Genomic DNA, 27,533 nt, shown 5'->3' on the forward strand with positions numbered 1-27,533 from the left:
TTCAGTGCTCACAAGTTTATATTTTTAGGTTTGATAAAGAATCTTGTGTATTTTCTAAATACACAGACAAAACAGTTTTGGAAGGTTACATACATGTCTTAGGACACTTATACTAGGTAGGTAAATTACATTAAAAAATTGGTCTTCGTAAAAGATCTTCCCAAAGAGCTTTTACAAACAGCAGGCAGAAGATAGTGTTCTTTTATGTTTACAGTGTTTAAAATGCTGATTCTCCCATTTCATCATGGCCTCGACCATCCCTCTCCTCAACCCCAAATTTTGTTCTCAATAGCTGGCATACTCCAAATTTTAAGTACCCAACGTCAAAAAATTCAGGGCTAGAAAACATCTGTTAAAGTGTGCTTATCCCTAAAGCATTTTAAACTAGAACAGGTTCAACTTCACTTGAAAGTAGGGATACAGCAGGAAAAAACTTTCCATTTTAAACCCTAAAGTGACTACAAAAGAACACCAGTTAGTTCTAAGCATGTATATTATGTACCATAGTTAAGTTTAAGGATCTGGGTGACTGAACGGCACAAAAACTGGGGTTCACATCTAATTCTTCAGTTAAAAACCATCCTTTTAAAAATGAAAATGCCACAGCCAATGAATAGCATGTGCGACACTGAGGTTGGTATCTTGTTAATAGTCATGTGATACAACTGCTGTATTTAGGAGGAAAGAGTAGTAAGGGTATTTGGGGGAGGAAGAATTAAGACACTCAAATTCCTAACAGATGTTTTATAGGGAAAAGATGTCTCCACAGACAGACCCCTTTAAAGAGCTGACATCCGACAAAGTTGTTTACTGGGGCAATAGAGCCCCCTAAAATAAAAGAGCACGGGCTTCAGGATGAGACCTAGTCAAAACCCAGCTCTACCGCTCAGTAACTGTGTTACGTTCGCAAATTCAATTAGGCAAATTTCCTGGAGCCTTTCCTTGTCTGTAAGATGGAGACCATAGCACCTCCCTTACAGGGGACTTGATAATATAAAGCGCAATGGCATGTGCAGGTATCAAAATAAAATGACAGCTTTTTGGAATTATTCAGAATGTTTTCATCCTATGTTGACAACATCCTAAAAGTATAATAAAGCTTATCGGTTTTAAATTTCATGATTTTTAAAACCCATCTCCCATAACATTTTCCCCTGTTAATTATGCAGCTCAAGTCGTCTTCAGGCCCTTTACAACGTATCATGTTAATATAAATTTCAACGTCCCAATCTTTTCATTCCCTATTTTCTCCCACTTCCCCCACCCCTTTTCCTCATGGTTCCCATCTATCATTAAACAACTAAGATGTATCATGGCCCAGACAGTGTTCTAAGCACTTTACAGGAATTAACTCATCTCATTCTTCTCCATCAGGATGGCTCTGCCAAACCAGCTGGTTTCCCCCCCAAATTTCAAAGCTAATCATTACTGTTCAGTTTCCCCTTCCTATAATGTTTCTTTTCTTTTTTGGCTCTTAATTGCTAGAGTGGTAAAATTTAGGAAAACATCTAGTGAATATGAAAAATGAGGGCCAATAACAATGAAAAGGCAGGGACCACGTGGAAGTAACTGTCTCTGAGAAGCCCAAGAATTAATACATGATCTTGATTTACATGAGAGGGTCTGCTACTACAGAATGAATAGGAAATAAACAGTTTATACTCTTCCCCTTCATTAAATAAAAGCTCTAAAATAGTTTTCATTTAAAATATAAGTTACAAGAAATTCAGCAAATGTGTAACACATAATTCTGCCAGGGCTCCAGACAAAATTATGAGTATTCCATTGTTACCTCTCTGAGACCAATCATAAGTTCTTAGTATCTATCAACTTCCTGAAATTTGTACTGTAAGTCAGAAAAAGAATATACTAAAAAAATAGAAACATCCAGTAGTATACCATAGTACTAAAAACTATTTTTAAAAAAGATCTAGAAGGGAAAAGGTAGTCCCCTCAAGATCATGAAACAAAATAAGTTAGGCAGTCAGCAAGTAGAAAAATCTGTCAATTCTGTTTCTGGTAAAATGTTCAAAGAAGAAATTTTTATATAGGCTGAGGCTAATATATTCAAGAGTATAAACATTTTTCCTTTGGATTACCTTTCTAAAAACAAACTCTTAAAAGTATATTTCAGTTGACTAAAAATATAGCCAAATCTGTCACAACACAACATAAAAGGTAATGGACAATAATTATAGAATATTTTAAATTAACAGTAACAAGCCATCTACATCAAACCTTGTTTCCAACTAAAACCAAAACAAAAGCACAACAATCCCGTAGTGTACCAAGTATATATTTCAATTTACTGTATGCAATCTAACAAAAATTTGGTCATAATTTACCAGATATACATAAAGATTTTAGTAGTAAAGAAAATTCAGAGTAAGTTCTTACCTTAAGGAAAAGTAAAAGTACATTAAGAATGTAAAGCCAAGTCCAGTTTCTATGCAATAAGTGAACTGTAGTCTAATAAAGCAGATTTAGGTGATTTTCAGATATATATCTTTTCTCTTTAATATATATTTATATATAGACAGATCTACCAATTGTAAACTATGGTTTATTTTAAAGGAGAGGGATAAATGGGATGAAAGAAATCTTTATACTATACTTACATATTCACAAAGCAGAACATTTTACGTTTAAAATACTTTTCCATTCATAGTATCTCTGCCCAACTAACGTCTACTTTGGACCCCACCAGAATTACATTTTACTCATTTGTCTAAAACATTGAGAATAAGATGTACTCTTTAGCCTTAGAAATTAAACCAAAACTATTCATATGTCAGTTTTTCAATTTTGTAGAAACTACAATAAAGTTCAGATGACAAATGATGCATCTAACCATGTAACTATACTTTATCTTTGATTTAACCACACAGAAGCATCAGTCTAACATTAAACCATTATTTTACTGAAATCAGAGACACTGAGAAAGCTTGTCTCTTAAATAACGTATCAACTTTTCAACCTTGATCAGATGGAGCACCAAAAGGATTATGTCTGTCAGAGTGTACTTTTGCAGTTTTTTCCACATGATTAGCGTAATTTAGTTACCTGATATAAAATAGGAAAATATACTCACAATTTCTATTTAAAAGAAAGCTGAAAATATGATATCCCTCAATCATATAATATACAACATGTTCCTGATAAATGTCGTGAGTGTTATGTGAAATGTTGCTTGAGTTAATCAGCTAATTCATCATCAGGCTAAGTAAATCTGGCAATTTCAACTCAATACATCACCCCTTGTACCCCGAAGAATTTAGCTAACGGAATAAACTGTACAGCCTCTCAATATTTTGTCAGATTTCTGCAGATAGTTGAATCATGGCAACTACTAGAAAGACTACATATCTATCAAGGTGTAGTGACTTCCAACGAATTGAAAAAAATAAATTAACTTAATTATCTATCATAATTTCAAAACACTGAATATCCAGATAAGTATGAAACAAAGGAGAATGCACTTTTTGTGTTAATTTTAATGATAAAAAGGGCACAGGAGTAAAAACCTGATATTTCACTTATATTGCATAACAAGCTAACCAAACTGGACATGGAGGATACATTATAAAACAAATCATTTTACTTATTGTTTCTATGACTTTTCTTTCAATTAGATTTGTCTTTTCAAATAGGACTGAGGTATAGTACACTGGCAAAAAATAAAAAGAAACAAACAAGAGTAGTGCCAAAGTAACAGATACCCAAAACCAAATGCCTTGTCAGAAAATGTCATATAGTAACCATTTATCAGATTAGAGCAGCAGGAGAAAGTTACTTCTAAATCATAATCATTTTAGTGGTATTTATCAACCTCGCCACGGTACTTTGCAACATCATTCTTCATTTGTAAAATAGTAAATAAAATTCATGTCAAAGGAAAGGGGAATGGAGGAAGTCAGTTAGTTCATTCCAATAAATTACCTCTCCAGTTCTTATAAACATGCCCATCAGCACAAAATTGAGAAATAATACCTAAGACTAGAATAGACCTGGTTTAAGTTATGAAGCAAATTAAAATGGAAAATACAGAAAAGTAGAACCAATGGGGTTGAAAGGGCCCCCTCACTGAAAATCTGTATTAAAAAAAATAAAATTAATAAAAATAAAAATAGAAACAAAACTCTACTAGTACAAACTAGCCTGAGTGGTTTGATGGACAGAGTAATTAGATCAGCTGTCACTGTACTCTAATAAATGGATTTTCTTCATTCATGTTGAAGTGGCACATGAATGTAAGCTTTTTAAGAACAGGTACTATATTTTCATAGGACCCAAATAGTTACTGCATACCCTATAAATAAAAAATATTTTTTACTTTGATAACTGACTGAAGATGTGTGGACTCCATGTAATCCAACCACAAGGTTGTCTGCTGTACAGTCCTGTGCAAATATAAAAAAAAAAATTTTGCTCTAAGGCTTTGACCCTACAGTTTTCACAGCAACATAACTACCATCCAGCATGTACCATATTTTGCAAGCCTTCAAGTTCAACAATTCAAATTGTTGATTCATATTATGTCCAAATGCAGCATCCTTGAGGGGTATAGTCGGTCCGTTAATCATCTAGAGACATACAAACATCTCCTGATTCATCCCATCGAGATGCATCGTTCTGATCTTCTCCATCATCAACCAGCTCTTCATCAGCTTCTCCTCCGTTCTCCTCAAATTCTTCATCCCGAGGGAAATCTGTATCCTGTCCCTGATCTACACTTTCTTGCCCTCCTTGTTGTGATTTATCTGTACACTCCGTACAAACACCATAGCGTCGAGATCCATGTCTTATTCCAACACTGGCTGCTAACATGAAGATCTTCTTACACACCATACATTTGTATTTTTTATCCTTCTTATGCACCTAATTGAAGGGGGGAAAAATCCAATGTAAAGATAGTACAGTATAATGCATTTGAACCACTCAAATTAAACCTCCCACTTAGTCAGTATTGGTTCACGTTGTTTAAAGCAATTTATTTTTTATTACATCTACCTTCCTTAAATTCGCAAGTAGTAGTGTTTAAAATACCTCAAACTTCACTGACATAAACATAGTTTATCTCAAAGATCAGTTACATGTAAAGTTACTTACCAGGGCATGTCTTTTTACATGTTCTCTGCGAGTAAACAGCTTTCCGCAAGTATCACAGCTAAACGATCTGATTCCCGTATGAATGAGCAAATGCCTTTTTAGTGTTCGTCTGTATTTGGCTACATAGCTACAATGAGGGCATTTTAACTTGTTCATGATTAGAGATGATTCACCTTTGAGAATTAAAAAACAAAACAAAACAGCACTTATTATATACTGAACAGAAAATCGCTATCAGGAGCTTGTCTCTTCCTCAGAACAGTGATTATTATAGGGCTACTAACATCTGAGTTTTTAAAACCCAGATGGAACCTTTTAAAATTGATAAAAAGTATTAAGAATTCTGTAAATGTGTGACTAATACTTGCCATTTTCCCAAGTTTCTTGTTTTGGCCAAGATTCAGGCAATAATCCATACTTGAAATCGTTAGAAGCACCTGGTATCAATCCATACTTGAAATCATTTGAAGTACCTGGTAGCAATCCATACTTGAAATCACTTGAAGGGCCAGGCATGAGGCCATACTTGAAATCATGTGAAGGACCTAATACAACTGAAAATGATTTTGATATAAGGATGGTAATAAAGATCTGTCTCTTATTAGAATAAAAAAACCCCAGAAACTAAATTTTTATTTTATGAACATTATGATAGAACAGCTTAATATAAAATATTCAAATAAAAACTCTACATTTTGGTCTAAAACTGAGATGGCCTCACATTTTATTATCCTAATTATAATATCCTGGTTGGCAGGCATCTTAAATAGAAAACTAATTTCAAATACAATTCAACTATAGGAAAAAAATTCAATAAAATAAATCTGAATACTATTTAATGGTATGTGGAGGTCATATGAAACTACTCTTTTAATCGTTGCCGTTCCTAACTATTCTGTCACTTTTATCTATTCTAACACTGTTATCCTGAAGCCTAGCTCTGGAATGGAGTAGTCTCCTATTGTCAATCACATATTCTTGTTTTCAGACTATGCAGTACAGAAAAATGGGATAAGGATGCAGAATACAGGGTAAATTACAGGGTAATAAATACAGGGTAATTACAGTACAGTGTTTCAGACACAGTAGGGCAAGCTTACAATGAATTTGGGAATTTGTCAAACCCTCTCTAACTTCATCCTTATATAAATGAAAATCTGGGAGGTAGAGTCAATGTCCCTTAGGGAATTTGTGCCTGGGAATCTTCAGACTAGCTAAAGTAGGAATCATCTCCTCTGCATTTAATTCCGTCTTAAACATGTATGTAATTCCTTGGATCCAGAAATCCTCAGGCAATGTTAACACATGCAGAATGCCCCATAACTACTGCTACTCTATCCCATCAGCTGTTGGGGAGAGCGTACAGTTCAGTGGTAGAGTGCATGCTCAGCATGCACGAGATCCTGGGTTCAATCCCCAGTACCTCTGTTTAAATGAATAAGTAAAATCCAACAAAAAATTTAAAAAAACCCCAAAAACCATCAACTGTTGTCTCTGGATTATTTTCAGTAGCCATTAGCTTATCCCACAGCTTGCACTGTGTCGCCTTCCTAGAGTTTATTCTCAACACAGCAATCTGACTCTTCTAAAACTTTCAATTAGAGCCAGGCCCTACTCCACTCAAAAGCCTGCAAGGACCAAACATCTTATAGTAAAAGCCGAAGACTTCCAATACGCTCCAAAGCCTCACACAATCCAGCCCTTGCTTCCAAACCACTCCCCCTTGGCCACTATTTCCAACCAAGAGGAAAGCAGTATTTTTGAAGTCAAAATCGTAACACAGAGCGAACTCAGTTGTAAATACTAATTAATGGATTAGAATGTCCTCTAAAGAGAAACGACTCTAAATTAAGGGTTTGCTTCTTTGAAAATGAGATTATATGGCCTATTCTCCACTGAAAATGCCTATGTGCACAAATTTTAAATTTTACATATGAATTCACACAACCCAACTAAACCTATTCTTGAACCAGATTTCTAAACCATGACAGCAAGTGCAACAAAGTCCTCCTGGCACTATCAGTGATTTTCTGTACAAGAGACAAGTCTTCAAAATTCAACTCAAAACCTTTTTTGTAAATTCTTTTCCACAGTTAGGAGAAATCACCTCAACAAAGTTTCTTCAGAATTATGGCTACATTTTGGCCAATGCATACTTGTAGCCCAAAGCCCCTGACACCTTTCTGGAGAGAGTACTCACAGCTGTCCCCGTCCCCATCAATTTTTAAGAAGATTTTCAAAGCTACACAAGTTGAATCAATGAACATCCATATCCCTTTATCTACCTCCCACAAACGTTAATTTTGCCATAGGCACTTTCTATGTATTCCCTTCCACTATAGTACACCTTTCACGTACTATTTGAAAACTTGCATGCTTCATCACTTCATCCTAAATGCAGCATGCTATCTTTTAGAACTTTCTCATACATAAACCATAGTGCCTTTATCACATCCAGTAACTGTGAGACTATCATTTAACAATACTACATACTCACATTTCCAAGGATTCCTAAAATGCCTCTTCACCTTTTTTGGATCAATGATATAATCAAGATTGACACAATGCTAAATGCTTTTAGTTGGTCTCACTGGTCTTCTTCAACCTCATGGTTGCTCTGCTTGTCTTTCCTAGCATTTTAGAACCTGGACTTGCTAGATTTGTATACATTTGTCTGGATTTCTCTACCTCATGATGAATTCAAGTTAAACATTCTGGCAAGTATACTATATAGGTGATGTGAGCCAACTAGTCTATCGTATCAGGAGGCACTTGTTTCAGTTCTTTTATTATAGTGCTAAGGTTAATCACTTGGTTATCATAATGTTCATCAGATCTCTTTATTGTAAAGATATCTTTTCCCCTTTGTAAGTAAAAGAAAGCTGTGGTATGATACTGAGACCATGTCGGTACGCTACTACACCCGCCTTTCCCCCAACCATGGGATATGTCCATCAACAGTGGCTTACTATCCAATGATGATTACTTCCCATGGAGGTTGCAAAATAGACATTTTCCCAATTCTATCATTTTTCTGTATTTATTAGGTTGGCATTTTTCTATAAAGAAAGCTTTCTCCCTTTTCAATTTACTTGTACTCATGTTATTCTTTGGAATACTCATGGATTCTTTCATCTTCATATGCAGGACACCTCCCCCAAATTAGTTGTTGTTAAGTATTACTACTTAGAACATTTGTCTATAGCTTTCAACAACCATACTGTTATTTTACATCAAAGCTAATTAAAGTGGTCAACCATTCTGATAATTACCATTCGCATTTAATCTACACACTAGCAGGAAGCCACAAGCTCTATTAACTTAATTACTTTTTGGTATGTGAAAGTTTCAACAACTCTAAATAAATGACTCCCTCAAACAAGAAATATCTGTCCATTTGTATTTACCAGGATTCTAAATTCTATAATCAACATAGCTGCCACATATTTAAAGTGTTTATACATAATACTTTCCTTTAAGGAAAAGAAACTGTAGTAAGTCCTTACTAAACACATACACATTTTCCAATCTTCAAATCCTCTTAAAGGTACTCCTGCTAAAAAATTCTACTGTACCTACCAGCATCACCACCATCTTGACCGGAGCCTGCTTCAGCCAATAAATTTGCATTCACATTCCTATCACAATCTGGCCCTGAGAGTAGAGCACCATCCAGATCTGAAAAGGAGATATAGAATAGTCTGTTATTTACAACGACACCACAGCAGTCGGCCAAAACATCACTCTTTCTCAGAACTGTTTCGTATGCAGACTAAATAGAATATCTGCAAGTACTAAATATCTACTATGTGCTTAACGCTACAAGACACAGAAGCATATAAGACATGGTTTTCAATCATAAGAACAAGTGCACATTCAACATAAGTACAGTGTACTAGATAGGAATGAACTTAAGAGCCAAGGTGAATTAGGTACCCTGGCTCCACCTGTATGAGCATGTCTGTTTCCTCATATGCATCCACCTATATCATAGATTTGATACAGAAATTCAATTAGGTGATGCAAGCCAAATGTTATAATAATGGTGTCCGGTACCCAAAGGATAGTTGCTAATGCTAATATTAAGCACTAAGGTATGAAACATTATTGTTTCTGTATTGTTCAGAAGTGGAAAACACCAGTTAATATTGAACTGGTAAAGGAAGACTTCAGAGAAGAGGTAATTCCTAAGAGCTACTCTTGAAATATGGAAAGGCAGCATAAAAGGGCATACTGATGAGATGAGTACTGTTAGTTCCAATCTGTTAATTTCCCTTGAATCTGTTCCGCTTCTTCCTTTTCTCTGCCACTGTCTTAATTCAGGCAGCCTTCATTATTCTCCTAGATTAGTTAGTGAATTACTGAAATGGTCTCTTTGCTTCCAAAATACAGCGCTCCCACTTCACTTCCCACAACACTGCCAGAGGTCTCCCCAAAACACAGAACTTCATGTTGCTACTTTACTTCAATAGTTCACCAATTTTTTTGGATATTCTTCAAACTCCTTAATTTAGAATACAAGGTCCTAATATTCAGGTTCCTACTTAGGAATCTAGCATCATCCCACAGGTAACCATCTACTCTCTCAGATGAACTAAGCCTCAGAAGACATTTTTCAAATGCCATTTATAACGGACAACCTCTCCTCTACCTTCAATTCAAGACTTGTCTTTGGTATCACCATCCTGTACTGCCAAGAATTCAAGGTGACGACTAAAGCATGCATTACTTTCATTTCATTCAATAAATACTGAGCACCTTGGAGGTCACCTGATGATCTTAAGAGTGATACTGGTGGATCAGCTGGCAGGTAAAGATTGAGAATGGCCTGTGTTTTGAATAGAAGATGAATTAGAGATATAATACAGTTTGAGAAATTTGGCTGCAAAGGGGACGAGTGAGAAATAGGTCACAAGTTTTGGGTTTATGGTGAAATAAACACTTAAATGCTGAACGGAAGAAGTCACTATGAAAAGATACTGAAGAATACTGCAAAGAGAAGAAATGATCACTTTCAAGATTCCTAGGGAGTCTGGGATCCCAAAGCATAAGACAATCAGTATATTTAGAGAGAAGTTTGAAGACAGGAACTTAAATATATTCTAAATGCTCACTGGCTTTTACCTTCTCTGTAATGTAAAACAGTAGAATGTGAGGCTACTGCCTAGAGTAAAGGGGTTGAAAGTCTGGAGAATGAACAAGTAGTTCACGTGGAAAGCAAGAACAGTAAATTAGACACAGACTCCTTTCCTGTCCTTGAGAGTAAGAAAACTGCTTAGATTTTTTTTCCCCAGTATTTATCATAGTGCACGACAAATAAAAGGCTTTTCAACAAATGTCATTATATGTTGGCTCGGGTAGTCTGCCCTTTGCAACTTGTGTTACTAACTTAGTTTTAACTTAGAATAATTTCTCAGCTTTCTGGTATATAATACCAAAACATCCACAAACTGAAAATAACTAACTGAAATGTACTGACTTTTCTTTCCTATGAAAAATTAAATGGATTTTAATAATAAAAATTTTTAAATCATTATCAAAACAATTTTATTTTCCCAGTATCTTTTGTAAAAAATCATTATTCTAAAGTGTACATTATGTTCAGAGGGCACGTCTTAAAATTCTGCCAGGTAGGTTTGTAAATACAGGATGTTTCCATTTATGTAACATTCTATAGTGATTTGTTGAAGGCTTCCTCAGCTAGTTCTTAAAATAGACATTTCCTGTCTCCTACCTTACCTCTAAAGTATGAGAATTTAATTTGTGATCTTTAATCTACATGGACACTAAGTAGAGGACACCTCAACCTAAAAGCTTAATAGATGGCAAATGTCTTCTGTGTACAGTAACAAAATCATTCCCATGCTACAGATATAAACTCCTTTGAAAGGTACCAACTACTTGGTTCTTGACACCAAAAACAAATCTCAAAATAGGTGAGTTCTTCCAGGTTGACAATAAACTTTCATGAAAGCGTGCTTAACTCAAGAATCAATACATCATACCACCGCTGTACCTTATCTGAATCCAGGCAAACTGCCTAACAGCGTTATGTTTAATCAATTATGTTGATGTGAGTAATACAGAAGCCAGGCAACTAACCATTCACAATATCAGAATGAATTCTGCTTCACTATGAACTCTTGGTCATCATCTTTTTATCAAAAAAATACAGGATTAAATAACAAACTCTACTATACTTTGCTTTTGTGATATTCATGACTTTCCTATGGAAATCTTTCTCTTAGTTTTTTAATAGCAGATATATGTACACCATGTAATAACATTCAAATGATCAGGGTTAAACCATAAGCCACATACAATTTCTTCAGTTTATGAATGTCTTTTCTCCAGTTAACAGGTAATAGTAGAGCCCCTCCTCAAAAGAACACAAAAACAGAAAACCAGAGTTTATACATAAACCAATAAGACCTGTATATGCTATCTCATTTAAATTTCACTACATATTTACATAGTATTAGTAAAAATACTCTTATCCTCAACCTTATAAGGAAACGAAAGCCCAGTGCAGCAAAGTGCTGCATTGTTTAACTGTATTACACTGCCTCCTGATAACGTAAGTAAGTACCAAACCTGACATAAGGCAGGCAGGCAGGCAAAAAAAAAAAAAAAAAAAAAGGCACAATTTGCAATGCTGGAAATGAGAGTACTGAAGCAAAGTAAACCCATCTTAAACTTACTTTCTTGGTGATACTCGACATATTTTGCTAAATAAAGAAAAAGAAAAAAACCTACCTATACTCTGTATGAAACTACCATTCATTTTACTAATTTAATAAAACATCTCCCAAATCTTAAGTGTACCTAGTTATTAGCTGTCACTGTTCTTTACAGTAATACATTTGTCCATTTTCAAAGCAACTTCCTCCTTAGAATTCATTTTTTAGTAATTCTGATTAACCATGTACTGTAAAACCATGCATTTTAAAAATGGGTACTCTTTTTTTTTAAACATGATTATCAAGCAATGGAAACAGAATGAGATTTAAAAGATTATAAATTTCAGTCTCTATCTCTTGCCAAATTTATAACAATTATAACTTTATTTTCTTCACAAAGGAGAGCAGCAATATTTACCCACTTCACAAAGTTACTATGAAAAGTAACATTAATAAATAAAAAATACTGCATAAATTGTAAAGTGTGATACAAATCACACTGTTGTTAAATAAGGTTCATCTTGGTGCCTGTGGTTACAGGTTTTTCCTGGACCACAGTGGACTAGCATTAGCATCCCTTCCAAATCATCTGGTTAGTGGTACAGCACCTGCCTATAAATGCTAAATAAACAAAACTATGTTGGGTAGGAGGTCTTCCTGACCATTTGCTTTTTGGTTCTCAAAATTTCAAACATGAGGCAGGTGCAGGCTAATTCACATTTTCTTAAAACATAACTATTCTTGAAAAGATTGAAATTATGAGAGAAGACATCAGAAATCAAAGGTATAGAAATAAACTATTCTACAAAAACTCTTAAGAGACTCAGTAAGGTCTACTCAACTTTTTGTTTTCATTTCAATATATCCTAGCATCAAAGTTCTCTTCTCTGAAGACAGTTACAGAAAACTAAGTTTTTAATTTTTGTCATAAACAAGTAAAGATTTCTTTTCATTCATTGCAATCAGGTTTTTCCCCCTTTCAGTGGAGCGGAAATTCAGTTACAAATGTATTATGTACCACTGACAGTTCTACAGCAGCCTAGAGACTCAAAAGAGCAGTATCCCTTCACTCCCAAACTCCAAGACTCAAATGAGAGCCCGTCTTAGACTAGGCTCTGTTTCTTCTTTGCTCTACTCAAGCAAAGCTGTTATTTCTCCCATGGCTGGGCCTTAACAGGTGTCCTCAGGACACTCCCCACTCCAATCCTGAACATTTCCCCAAGTATTTTTATGTTAAAGGAAAATATAAACAGATTGAATCTCTAATTTAAAATCTCACACTACCTCAGGGTCTATAAAATAAAATTCACAATTACCATGCCAAACAGAGAATCACAATCGGGCCCCACCTAACCTATTGACACAACCTCATCTCCTGACTACTCTTTCATGCACTTACTCCAATTTCTTACCACCTTGCAGTCAGTGAATGAATGCCCTTCTCCCTCTCCTGGCAAACTCCTACACAATACAAGATCCACTCTAAGAAGCTTTCTCCAACTTAATATTATGTGACAAGAAGACAAAATTAGTTAGAGCTGTGGTTTAAAAACATTTACGAAGAATCTGGGGAAGTCAAAGTTCCTATAAGAGATCCACAAACCCAAATGTGTTAAGCACTGAATAATTCACCATGACTTTTCAGATGTTAGGTATAGAAATTTAAATTCCCTTAAAAGCATTTATTTCACTAACAATTTTCACTATTTTCTCAATAAATAAAAATGAAAGTATAACCAATAGTGTAGATTCATTGAAATGTCAGAAGTTTTAAACGGGCCTCATTTTTTAAAAGACTGGATCTACTAGTTTATTAATTGCCAAGGTTTTAATGTCCGTCCTAAACATGGAACCTGCCTCTATATTTACTAGCTGAATGACCTTGAGAAAGGCCTTAACCTTGGTAAAATACAGACCCACTACATTCTTTACTGATCTGAATTTACCTGGAGATTTCTAGTCAATTCTGTGCACCAAAATTTCAGGGCGAAACAAACTGTCTATAACTATCAAGACATAATAGGGTTTGGAATTCACAAGGTGGGAGGTACAGCACTTAGCCTAGAAGAAGGGGACTTCTTGGGAATTTTTTAAACTTAATATCTGAAGGGTTATCAGGTAGATTAGAGGTTAGGTTCAGATTATACTACTCAAAATGGCACAATTAGGAAGTTAAAGAGAAGCAAATTTTAGTTCAATATAAAGTAACTTCCTAATAGTCATATTCATCCTACACTGGAACAGGCTGTTTAAAAAAAGCATTCTACCTACTGAAGCGAAAGGTCAAGCTGAGGCTGTAAGACCACCTACCCAGCATGTGGGAGAAAGTACACTGCTCTGGAAAACTGATTTGAAATACTCTTAACATTTTTAAGGGGGCTAAGATGACCATAACAGTTATGTTTTTGTGTTTGTCATTTTTCATAATAATCCTGTAAGTAGCACATTTTAAAGAAAAGAAAACTGGGGGCAAGTGTTTAGCTTAATTTGATTATGGTAACACAGTGGGTAAGTGGCAGAACTCATGTTCAAATCCTGACTCAATTTTGGCTCTTTCCTCTTTATCAGTGGATCTTAACCTTGGCTTACAGCACAATCACCTGTAGAGTTCATAAAAATTTCAACAAACAGGCCACATCCCAGACCAATTAAACCAGAATCCCTAGTGGAGAGATCCAAGCATCATGATGGAATGTAAAGTCCCCAAGTAATGCCAACATGCAGCCATAATTAAGACCCACTGCTCTATTCCAAGGGTTGGCAATAAAGCTTTATTGGAAAATATCCATGTTCATTTCTTTACATACTGTCTGTGACTGCTTTCATGCTATAATGACAGAGTTAAGTAACTGACCTTATGACCAGCAAATCCAAAATATTTACTGCTTGGCTCTTTCAGTAAAAATATACTAGCCTTTGGCTCTGTATCATATTATGTCCTAGCTCTTATAAGACCCATTTTGTCTCACTGATGAAACTGGATTCAGAGGCACAAAAAAGTTATAAAAAGTTGGAATGCAGCACATCAATGATACAACCAAAGTTGTGATTTAAGCAAAGTTCAGATATCAAAGTGATATCAAAGACATAATAGAGGTATATATTAAGATATGAGCTAAATTAAAAGCATATTAGACTACCAAAAATTAATCTATGATAGAGCTAGTCCAACCTCAGCTAGAGGTGCTTGCTAAGACAACCACTAGTACTGCTACTTTTGAAAGGATGCACTGTGGTTCAAATCACTGCTTTTCTTCTCTTTGAATGACTCCAATTTTAAGAACAGGGTTGACTCTGATTAGTTTTGTCAAACTACTACCCCCTCCAAAAACTCCTTATTTTTCAATTTGTTTGTGTATCTATATGCATTTTTAAAAAATACTGCAGGGTTTGCACCATACTATTAATTAATCCATGCAGGAGAAAGACAATGTAACTTGAGAACTGCTTCAAGGTCTTGTATATTAAAAATTAAGCCAAAATATAAAGTGCTCCTAAGAAAGTCTACTTACCCTTTATATTTTAAAGAAACTACCTCTGGGGTTTTATTGCTAAAGGCTTAATAAGTAGGAGGGAAAGGATCAGCCAATAGTATCTGTTATACGTGCATACTAATTTTCACATGATTAAAATTTCTACCAATGAAAACTAAACCCAAGCCAGAGGAACCATTTCATAGGATTATTGTAATAATAATCACATTTTGCCCTTTGGGAACTAAAAATAATGATTCTTTTTTTACAGAAAGTACTCCATCCCCAGATGATCACAATGATATAAATCAGACACTGAACCGTTAAGAGCTTTGAGGCAAAAGAAGCACTAAGTCATGTATGACAGTGGTGGACAGGTCTGGGGTCTGCATAGGAAAACCTCAAACCCACTGGGGCTGCTTCTTCAAATAAAAGTAAACACAGACAACTAGAGAAAAATTTTGAATCTGTTTTCATTCTTTAACAATGGTCCCCTACAACTCTACTTTTCTAAAGACCCACACTACAAGTGATATGCTTAAAGTTCTTGTATACATTTCTTTGGGAACATACTGAAGAGAGAGGTCTCAGGCCTCTTTTTTGAGAACAGAAAAGGAGTTTATTAGGATATGTTGCTATAGACCACCTGTGTGAGCCCAGAGGCCTCTCTCTTAACTAATGCAAATGAGAAAATGAGGTAATAATAGGACAAACTTAAAATATTCCAGCTTCTGTAAGATTTATAGGAAGAACAGAATAGTAGCTCTAAACAAATTAGAACTCCACTATCATTTGCAAAATCAAATGGTTACACTCCCTCCTCCAAAAAAGTGAAGAATGCTAACTAGATCTCAAAAATGTTCTGAAATGACAAACTATCACATACTTAAACCAAAGACTATCTTCACATACTTAAACCAAAGACTATCTTTTCCAGCACTGGGTGCAAAAAAAGAGCACAGAGGCTAAAGATCATGAAAGTCAAAGAACTATACATAGAGTCCACATGCCATAAAACAGGCAAAATGCCTGATTTAACACAACCTTTGGGAAATCCACATATACATGCCTGGAGAAAAAAACTAAGATATACCAAAATTATGTACTTGTTTGAGTGATATCCCCTCTTCTGTAATAAACACTTTAATTTAGTATTACTTAAAAAAAAATTTTTTTTTAATGGAGGTACTAGGGATTGAACCCAGGACCTCGTGCATGCCACTGAACTAGTACCCTCCCCCTGTATTACTTCTTTACTTAAAAAATACTTTAAAAATATACTTCCAGATTATATGCAACCAGAATTAGAATGAAAACTGAGATACCTTTGTATCCACAATATTTACCTGGTTCTTCCTTGATGAATGACAAATCTTCTTCTGGGTAGGTAACAGGCGGCTGCATCACTGAGCAATCTTCTAAATTTGTTTCATTATTAGGTGGTATATTATAAATAAATCTCTTTGTAGCTTGAGTTTTCCTCCTGGTTTTGCCAGTCTCTTGAATTCCCTGGGAGCCCATATTATTCCAAATAAACACTTTTGTTTGACCTTGAGTTTCATTTTCAGCCAATTCAGGTGAGCCATCCTGGACCCAACTACTGTCATTCATTTGATAGTTTTCCATTTGGCCCTCATCGACGTTACAACCATCATTTTCGATTTTTACATTACTCGCCAAATTGGTAAGATTCCGTGTTGCCCAAAAACTGGCAGTTTTTTGATCCCGTGATGAAGACAGGCCATCTCTGTTAACTGGTTTTCTATTATTATAGTCCACAACTACAGACTCTGGAGCTTCTGATTTAATGCTGATATTTAAGGCATCTTTAATGAAATTTCGGCAAGTTTGAACAACTTCACTCATTTGAAGATAGCTGGCCACTGTCATCACTTCAATGGCATTTTGGCTTGTGAGCACCAGGTTACCAGAATACAAGAAGTCCAAGATGACTGAAAAACCTTGAACTGCAGCAATGTCTAAGTGGGTAGTATTGTTTTGGTTAGGGCTTTCTTTGTTTGAAAAGCAATATAAAGTCTTAAAGAAACGGCTGCCTGCAACCAGGATGTTCTTATGAGCCTTAAAGATTTTTCCGCTCACCACAATGCTGACGTCACAAAGAATACCTTTCTTTCTCTGTTCATTTAGTTGTCGAAGAAGTTGATAGCAGTACGAGTTCTCATTCGGCCTGCTATTAAAGTCACAGTATCCCTCCTCTGATGGCATTTCTGGCTCCTGTAATTGGATGGAAAATATTAATATTACATTTTGTTTAAAGCCTCCAAACCAAACAAATATTATCAATATAACTTTTTAAAAAGCATTAATCAAGTACACTAGTTTGTTAGTAAGGTTATGTATTGAGATGGAAGTGTTCACAATTCCAAATACTGAGAGGGAAGGAGTGAACAGCTTGCTGCAAGCCACTGCTACCATAAGAAAAAAAAAAAATCAAACCCATCCTGAGGATCAGCAGAATTTCATTTAAAGAATAATATATATCATGTATCATGTTACTCTTTTCAAATAGCTATGGGCATGGACTAAGGTTTAAAATTTTAAAAGAGCAATTCTTTTCTCATGTAAATAAACTTTCATTTACAGCAATCAAATTAATGTCAAATTCTTTTACTAATAGGAATTCAGCCACTTTCTCACTGACCTTAAAATACTCAAGTTAGAATATGCTGGGCATCTCATTATGCTTAACACTATTAAAGACAAAAAAAAAATCTCAGGAAACACTGAGTCAAATAGTTATACAAAGTTGTCTTTACCTTTAGATTAGATTTTCAAAATAGCTTATCTCTTTAAGGTCATAAATATTCTCCATCAGGTAAATTTTCTGAACTCAAAATCCTTAATGTTTATCACTTTCCTTCTTATCAATCGCACAAGTATTCGTTATAGTTCAGTTTAGCGTCACTAAAGTTATGGTATTTCCTGTAAGGGCCATATGATGATAAACCAGCAAGAAAAAGGCGCGTGATCTCCGTTTTGGAACACTGTCCATACTAGTCATTAACTGTGCCTTTGGGCAAGTCACCATCCCTGAGCCTACAAAGCAGCACTCTGAATGTTTCTAATTAGGAACTTCAGGACTTCCCTCACCCAGTGACTAGACGGGTAAGCTCCCTAGACTAGGCAGAGGTGTCTATCCTCTCAGCACCTGAATAGCACATGGTGCACTGTCCAATCACTTTGTAATCATTGTTTCCAACAGAAAAACGGCTCAAACATTTCTGAAAATGCTGACCTTACTTTAAGTATTAAAAATCCAAATTTTCTTTGGCACAAAATATTAATTCAAATACAAGTCATTTCTATAAAATAATGAAATATACATAAGTACAGATCTTTAAGTGTATGAGCCTGGGAAAAACATGGAGAAGATACATACTGGATTGTAAAACATGCTGGGAGAACCGGTATGCTTGAAGGGGAGAAGGGAGGAGGAAGAATTAGGGGAAAAAGGGTTTAGGGAACAGAGGTGTTGTTAGGACTGCAAAGCGTTCTCCTGGAAACAATATTCTACATGGTGGTGAGACTCCTTAACAATCTCAAGTCTCCATTTAACCCCGTCACGGTTATGGCTAAAGTACAAAAACACTAGGTTTCATTCTGAGTCCTAAACACAGGGGGTCATGCATATAATAATCCCAATTCTTTGAAAGTACACCAGGTCACACGATCCATCTAAGAATTTCTGTGCTGCTTCCAGGTATGAGAAGTCAACCGAAGGAACCACAATACCAGAATTCCAGGACACTTCAGTATTTCAGAGGAACAATGAAACATTATAGATAACCCTCAAATCTGGAATATACAGTCACTATAGAATAAAGCACAAAAGCAGAGAATTTCCTTTGCATTTCCAACTGACCCTTGGCTTGGCAGCCTCCCTATTACTTCCCATTGCCTCAAGTGCATACTTACACTTTATACTTATATGATAATCCCATCCCCACATTCTTGCTCTATCATACTGAAATGTCTCACATTCTAAATCAGTTATTTTCTCCTCCTACCAAAACACCCAATCCTAAGCAAAAACTGCTAACAGCCACAGTTGGGGGAAAGTAATCAAAACAATTCATGGCTAAGTCCCAAATTTTTGCTTTTGGGGGCTGGAGGAAAGAAAGTGAGGTAAAGACATCAAACTATTTAGCAAAGGGGAATGAAAATGTTTAGGACTTATACGAATATATAAATAACTAAACCAATACTAAAAACAACTATAATAATTACTGCTATACTCTAAATTTTCTATAAAAGCATCATACAGTTTACTTGAGCTCCCTTTTATGAAATGCTTGAGTAAGACTTTTCACTAATTTGCTTACGCTCTTCTCTATTCACTACAGAAAATTTCCAAACTGCATCTTTCTTTGATGCAAGCCTGAAACTAAGTTTTGCTATGCATGCCATACCTACAGAGCAGCGCTCTTTTGGTTCAAAGTTCTAACAGATATTATAGTAACAGTAGGAATACTTGGAAGAATCAAAAATTTTAAGCACTGATCGAAGTTTGGCAGCACATCATGAAGTGTTTATGGAAGCAGTGAATTAGCATTTACAAGTAAGAACTGCCTGAAGTTTATATACCAAGTAGTTCAAAACACTTTAAGGAGGTGGCTGTGTCTAACTGTAGCAATCATTTTAGGCTAAGGTCACTGTGTTCTGAATTTTCTGAGCCAGTCCCAATTTCTGCAATTCTCTGCCATTATCAGATCAAATGCCCTAATTTTTAAAAAGAACTTAGACAAAAGCCTACCCACCAAAACATTTGCCCATTCTATTTTTGACATGAACTATATAAATCAAACACTATTCAACCACTAGTTTTTCTTATTACTACTGTGTAAGAACAGCAATGGTCCCTGCTTTTACAAGCACCACTAGTAATTTCTCCTTCACTACCGATCACAGCACTATGCCATGTTGTTGTAACACCTATTAAATACGCCCTTCATAATAAAGGGTTTACAAGTTGAGCGAGTATATGTACTCTCCAAGGGGAGTATTATTTGAGGATTTGGGTAAAACAGAGCTAAATAAGCACTAAAATTGCCATTATTTGCTGATCCAAATAAATGGTCCCTAAGAACTCATTCAAGTCATCAGTCTCTCTGGTTCCTTCTTTAACAGTCTATGCCCATCCTTAGTATATTGATAAAAATGAGCTATCACGGGTAAATAAAAAATACACTGATGAAAAATCAAACATTTTGTTATACCAGAGATTCTATAAACATTAACAAGTTTTCATTTTTTTATTTGTGAAGATGCTCATAATTACAATTTTAGATCTAGAAGAGATCTTAATTAACCCTCCCAAATCAAGAAAATATAGACGTGTACATTTAGTTAAAACCCTCATACCTTATTATCTTCAAATTTATTCCCAGAGAGGCCAAAAATTAGTAAATATTTTGCTCAGAGAAAAAACTGATGAAAGCTTGAAAAATTCTGACTTTATTCACATTGAATGAGCACTAAGGGAATGCCTAGTTTAGACAGGTTCTACACTGGAGACCCAAAATGAATTAGTTTCCAACTTAAAGTTATCACTGGTGGGCAAGATTCTCAAGGTACTGAAGAGTTTAACAAGGGTGTTATGAGAATAGAGGAAGTGTATCTAATCCCATTTTGGGGGGTGAGGGGGCGATGCTTTTTGGAAGAAAACCCTGAGCAGAGCCTTAAGAGATGCAAGGATGGGATAGGAGGATGAGCATTCTAAGCAAATGAGAAAACATGAGAAAAGGAACCAGGATGGTCTACAGCATCCTCACAATTCTAATTTATAAAAGAACTTCAAGGTGATTCCCCCCCAAACCCAAGATTTGCAAATATGCACTTATGAATATTTTTGGAGGTATGTGTCTACAACTTGCATCAGATTATTAAGATGTTTGAATCTGGTACAAGATTAAGAGCCACTGCCTATTGGTGCCTACAGAGCTTTAGAAGTAGAGTGATCTGACTGGATTAGTAGATCAAGAGGACTGTGGCAGCGGAAGTGGAGGATAAATATCAGGGGATGAAGACTGAAGACACTGGGGACCAGGGAAAGCTACTGTTAACAGTGTAACACACATACTAGCAGGAAACAAGGATCCCAACTAAGTAAGACAGATGATATTAATGGGGGAAGGGTAGTGAGACAGCCTAGAAAAAAATTTGGAAGAAAAAAGATTTGGAAATCAGACCTTGAGTGATTAACTAGATTTTAAGGTGGAGAGGGAGAATCACAGGGTCTTCATAGCATTCTAGGTGGAGAAGCTAGATAATGCCACCAACCTGCAGAGAACTGCCCTAGCCAGGAGGAGAGTGGGAGGTAACTCCAGTTGCAGTGAGTTCATCTGTAGTCAATCCATAAATGATAAGAAAAAGCTATTTGGCTAAAAATCAAGTAATTAGTATTTACTTCCCTATCCAGAATTAGAGTCCTCTTTTGATAAACGGATTGAGAAAAAAAGACATTTCCAACAAACATGAAAGTGTAAACTGAAAGCATTAAAAACAAAAATCTTCACTACTTTTGTTGCAGCAACCCACTGGAACAGTACATTGAAAAAATAAAAACCTAATGTCCACCTACAACTCCTAATTTTAAAAAACCAAATTCAATTTCTAGCATGAGGACAAAGGACGGCACAGCAAATGTATGTCAAATAGATGCCTTCTGGTGGTAATGACAAATTATAATAGTCAATAGACAAAGAAAGGAAGGTCTCATTTGCAACCTTCTGTCGCTTCTCTGATCTCCTTGAGTGATGGCATCTTCTCTTGCAGTTTCAGAAATTCTACATCTATAGGTCTGGGGTAGAATTCTTCAGGTGATTATAACATCCAGCCAATTTTAGATGCCAAAAATATGCTTTATTACCAGCTCTCCTCAAAACCTACTACATCCACACTACATAGGTACTTCTATACGTATTTCATCATGGAGAGTTCACTTTTGCTTAAAAACTGCTAAATTACCCATTTGTTAAACAGAATAAAATACAATCGTTTCAGCATGACAGGAGATTGTCCATATCCTGGAGTCTATCTGCCTATTCAAACCTGATTTTTCATGCTGCTCAACAACCAAATCATCCACTTCTTAGACACATCAAAGCATCAATTTCCATTATGCTCAAGCTGCTTCAAACTGCAATGCCTGGAATGCCTCCTCCCCTTTTCAACAACTATTCATTTAGTACAATTAAGTTCAAGCTTTTCTACAAGCTTTTCCCAACTTTCACAAATTGATGACTTCTTTCCTTTAGTGTCTAACTGTAACCCAAACATACTTCTAACATGGTAGCTATCAGTTTGCCATGCCCGTCTCCCCTTATTAGAATACAGGTTCCTTGAGGGCAGAGAAATATCTGTCTCCAGTGCCTTGAATCTACCCAATACATGTAAGTAAATTTAAGGGGAAAGAGGTCAATCCTAGATACACTAAGCTATAGTCGAAATCATAAGGGAAACGAACCAGTTTTTTTTTTACAGAATCAAATACAATGAATTAATGTTAGAACCTATACAAATATTAAACAAATTAGTTATTTAATGGGCATAGGCTCTGTGCTCATTTGTACTATCTATTTCTCTTTCCTAGTGAAAGGTTTTTCAGGCTTTCTTACAAAGTAATCATTAAAAACAAAACAAACCTTTGAGCCTTATTTTTGCCAAATTCAAAGAAGGCTGGTAGATCTGTCCCACCTTTGCTTTCGTTGCTCACCAACATATTTCAATTAGTAATTTCAATCAGACCACTGATCTTAATTAAGTATTTACTTTATGGAAAGGTTAACTTAATTTATAACAGTAACACATTTGAGTGCATGTTTTAGGCTTACTAAACTGGAAGAGTTGACAGAATGTGACTTAGGCTATGAAAGTTTCACAACTAGGTAGAAAGTGATCTGAACCAAGATACAGTGTTAATCACTGTTACTAAAGCAATTATAAAGTCCTCAAGCCAAATGATCAAATCCTGAATGAGCTAATCATCATCGAACTTGACTCTGAAGATACAGTCAGTTGTTACTCAAAGTAGAAACTGTATGCTGTCCTTTACATCCTTATATTCACATCCTTATAAACACAGAGATCTTTCTGAAACAGAATGATTCTGAAAGCGTATTTATAGACTCTCCCAGGAGCAATCCTTAACAATCAACATCGAAGTAACAGAGTATCAAAATTTTTAAGAACGTTCCACAATCTTTTGGTCACCACCATGGAATTAATGGAAAATGACTTTTCTCTCTTACAGAGGCACAAGAAAAAGTAAAGTAGCCCTTACTGATAGATTTGGCCAAACTGCTCTCAAAAAAACAGGCCTCCTTAAAATTAACAAAAAGGGCACAGGGGGATAAAGGGCACGAGTACCCACTAGACACAAACTCTTGCCTGAGGAGCTCCAAAACTCTTATTTCACTATTTTTAGGACAGGAGAAAGATAATGCAAAACATTCTTTATGAAAGTGAGGAAAACGGCAGTATGGTAGGTCTCCAAATGCTCAAAGAACTGAATGGCCAAAGTCTCTAGAAGTATGAAGAGGGAGAAATGGTTTGCCCTCTAGACTCAAGAGTGACTTCATGAGATAAAGTGGCTTCCAAACTGACTAAATTGGTAACCCTGGGACACGAGGTACCAGGCCACAAAAAAAATCTTGTTATAATTATCAGCACTGGAAATAAGCCATGATGATAATTAATAACAATTATCATTTACTAAATGATTTTGTCCTGGCATAAATACTTTGCCTACAGGGGGAAACTAGAACTTAACTCCTCTGCCTGCCAAGAAAAAGGATTAGGACTCAGGTCCCTCTACTTAAGCTCAAGAAAGCTCATATAGACTGTGTTATACTGCCTCCTACAGGTAATCAAAGGCTACAGGGCAATGAAAAAAATGATTAACTGCCCATAGGAGGAAAGGTCAGTTCTTGAACCTGTCACTCATATTAACAAGACAAAGAGATTCTGTAGGTGGTACCTGGGGTCAGTCTCAAGGTAATACCCTAAACTAAGGTTATTTAGAATGAAAGTAAGAGAAATAATTAGGATCAATTCAGAGTAGAAACATCCAAAATCCAATCAAAGGAGCCAATAAATAGCATTAGACTAACATAACTTACTAAGTCATATTATTCTCAACCTAATGAGAGAATGTCCTAAGAGAAAGAAGATGGTTTGCAAGAAGGGAGCTTCGGTGGGGGCAAAGGGTAAGGGAGAGATTACCCTCAAGTGCAGAAAAGGTTTTACCTAGGAATGAATTCCCTAGTCCAGATACATGCCTAGGGGAGAAGATACACCATACTAAGTCTATCATAAGGTTACCCAACTAGTTCCCCTTCCTCTAATTTCAGGTTCACTAAGCAGCTAATTCTATTTTGCATTCCCATTCGGATTTGCCTACATGGAGAGACTGCACTGAGACGAGTAACTGGTCCACGGCGTATGAAGAAAATCCATTCTGACTTTCTTCTTAAAATTTTTAAAATAACCAACTTACCAATATTTAGAAAAGCACATTTTCACTCTCACAAGCCTTCCACCTCTATCACCTTACTCAGTAACTTCGAGAATACATAACCCTTTAAAGCCTCTAGACTCCTCTTCGGCAAAATGGGAACAAATTCATTACTTGCCAGTGTGAGAGAAATGTGCGTTTGGCATACAGAAGACAAGTCTGGCACTCCAATGCCCAAGCTCACAAAGCTAGTAATTGCAGAAAGCTGAGATCTGAACCTAGATTTACTCTAAAACCCATCCTTTTTTCCATTGCAACATTCCTTATAGACGCTAGTCTCATTTATCACCGAGAACTGTTAAGATTTGGGACAATTTACTCAACCTTCCTGGGCCTTTTATCTTTAAGTGACCTTCCTTCTAGGGCTTAGGCAACTAAAAGTTGTGCAAAAACTGTTGCCATTGCCCCCTGAGAAAAATAACCCTATGGTTTAAAGTTAAAGCCTCAACTTCTGAGACACGTCTGTGCCATCGGGTTATTAGATAGTACCTATTTAACTCCAGTCGAAGTGTTCTAAACAGCAAGATCACTCCAATAAACACACAAAAGGACTAATATCTGAAAGGTGACTTTCTAAAATCAATGACTACCTACCAGTACAAAAGCATGAATTCCACCCACCACCACAGGTTGCCTAAAAGTCTTAGAAGGGCCTATCAACATCTGCTTGGCTTGAAAAGGGATTACCAAAATGGTAAGGCTACTATCTTTAGACTAGAAATATTAAAATAAGAGCTAAGAAGAACTAAAGTACAGCTTGCTTGTTTTATAACTAAGAACTTGTGATTTCAAGGAGTTTGGTAAATATATTATCTAACAGTCCGAATCAAACTACTTGATACAAACAACTTTACATTAAACATTTCTAATGTGCTAACTTTAAAGTAAATTACTTGTATAAGGAACTTTTTGAAAGGGTGGGACTACAGAAAATTTCAGCACAGAAATCTGAGTAGAAGGAAACATGTAAAAATCACCATAATTTACCCAAAGCATGCCTTTGGTTTCTTAAGAAAAGTTAGTTTAACGGAGATGAATTTAATAAAATTATTCATGAAAAAGGAGTGATATCCAAATAGCTTCCTCTGTAATTACATCCTGCTCTCATATTTCACATTATTCTGGCCTAATACAAAGAAATATCTCGTTTGGATGTTCTCCTAGAAGGGGTAGCGTCAAGGGTTAAGGAAATTGTTTAATTCATTCTTCAAAGTGTTACCAGATTTGACTTCCACCAGCAACACTACAAACAAGCAGCTTTTCTAAAATCACAGCTAATAACATTTTGACCACAAAGCCAACCTTAAAGGGTTTTAAACCTTCAACCTCGCTTTCTTAAACTTTCCTTTTGATTCAACCTGATGGGCAACGAAATCTGAGTCAGGAAAAAAAAAAAAAACACCTCACCACTACGATTAGAAAATTGTCATTCCATCCATCTCCCCTCAACCCCCACAGATAACTTTTTGAAAACTTGTTCTCAGGCTTTCTAAACCCCCACACATAAGCTTCCTACACCTCTTCCCCAACAGGAAAGATGCCTGCACCCAGGAAAGTGGTTTTAACTGATAAACCTTTCCCTAAAAGATCTCAAAAAGTAGAAGCAGTATCTACTCTACCTGGGCGTTGGCTTCGTGGAGTTTGTGCTCGGTAGAGACGTGGTGCCTCAGAAGGAGGGTTTTCTTGTAGTTGCGAGTCCCTCGCGAAAGCTCGTCGTGCCCTATTTGAGGCAGGTCCCCGCTTCCCCCATCCTCGGGGGTCTTTTGGCACCAGCCGCAAGACATTAGGCCAGTATCCTTGGAATACCGCAGCCAGGGAAAATCTTTGAGCCAAGAGGTCTGGAAGGAGCACTGTAGCTTCTGCATTAGGGACTTGGGCCGCGCGAGCGGGAATTGCTGGACAGTCTCTCCTTCGCCAACTCCCACTCCGCTGCCCTCCGCTTCGTCCCCGCCATCGCCGCCCGACCGCCTGCTGCTGCTGCAGCTGCCACCTTCCGCCCCGCTGCCGTCGCCCAGGCTCGCCCCCTCCTCTTCGTCCTCGGTGCTGTCGCTCAGGGACGCGCCGTCCGGCATCAACTCTTTCCCCTCCAGCGCGTCCAGCTCCAGCTCCACGGCCGCGGGCCCTCGGCCATTGAAATGCCTTAGGGGCCACGCCGAGGTCTCGGGGCGGCCGCGGCTCCTGCCATTGTTGCCGAGCCCCCCGCCGCCGCCGCCGCCGCGGAAGGCCAGAGTCCGACGGTTCCTTTCCGCTAGCAGAGGGCCCCCCGCGCCACCGCCGCCCAGCGAGGTGGGGCCGCCCGCGTCCTGGGGGAGCAGCAACTCCTTGGCTTCCTCGGCGGCGGCGGCCGCCCCGGCGGAGGCCTCCAGGTCTTGGGGCTCCAGGCCCTCCAATTCCACTTCCTCGTCGGCCCCCCGCCCATTGAGCTGCTGCGGCGCTGGCGGCTGGGGCTGTCTCGGCTGGGGCCAAGCCGAGGCCTCCCCGCCAACGTTATTGTTCGCGGAGCCGCCGCCGCCGCCGCCGCCGGCGCTGGCGGTGACCAACCCGCCTCCTCGGAACGCCAGCGTCCTGCGGTTCATTTCACTGAACGACATGGCGCGCGCCGCCGCCGCCGCCGCCCGGTGCCCCGGCTCGCGCCCGGCCTCGGGCCGCGTCCCGCGCGCTCCCCGCCGCGTCGCCCCCGCCCCCACCCCGGGCGTTCCGGTCTCGCGGGGCTCGGCCTCGCCCTCCCGCCCGGCC

At 37.2% G+C, this 27,533-nt stretch overlaps 1 protein-coding gene across 1 annotated transcript; it reads right to left on the reverse strand.

Annotated features, from left to right (window-relative positions):
- ZBTB10 (zinc finger and BTB domain containing 10) lies at positions 1-27,505 on the reverse strand. The gene is made up of 6 exons (XM_015237695.3): positions 26,417-27,505; positions 16,609-17,497; positions 8,689-8,787; positions 5,478-5,663; positions 5,110-5,282; positions 1-4,878 (listed from the first exon to the last, which is right to left on the reverse strand). Exons 1-6 carry the CDS (start codon positions 27,386-27,388, stop codon positions 4,576-4,578), a joined length of 2,622 nt encoding a protein of 873 aa, XP_015093181.2. The 5' UTR covers positions 27,389-27,505; the 3' UTR covers positions 1-4,575.
- Positions 27,506-27,533: the final 28 nt, after the last annotated feature.

This window comes from Vicugna pacos, chromosome 29, assembly GCF_048564905.1.
Source record: "Vicugna pacos chromosome 29, VicPac4, whole genome shotgun sequence".
Classification (NCBI taxonomy): domain Eukaryota; kingdom Metazoa; phylum Chordata; class Mammalia; order Artiodactyla; family Camelidae; genus Vicugna; species Vicugna pacos.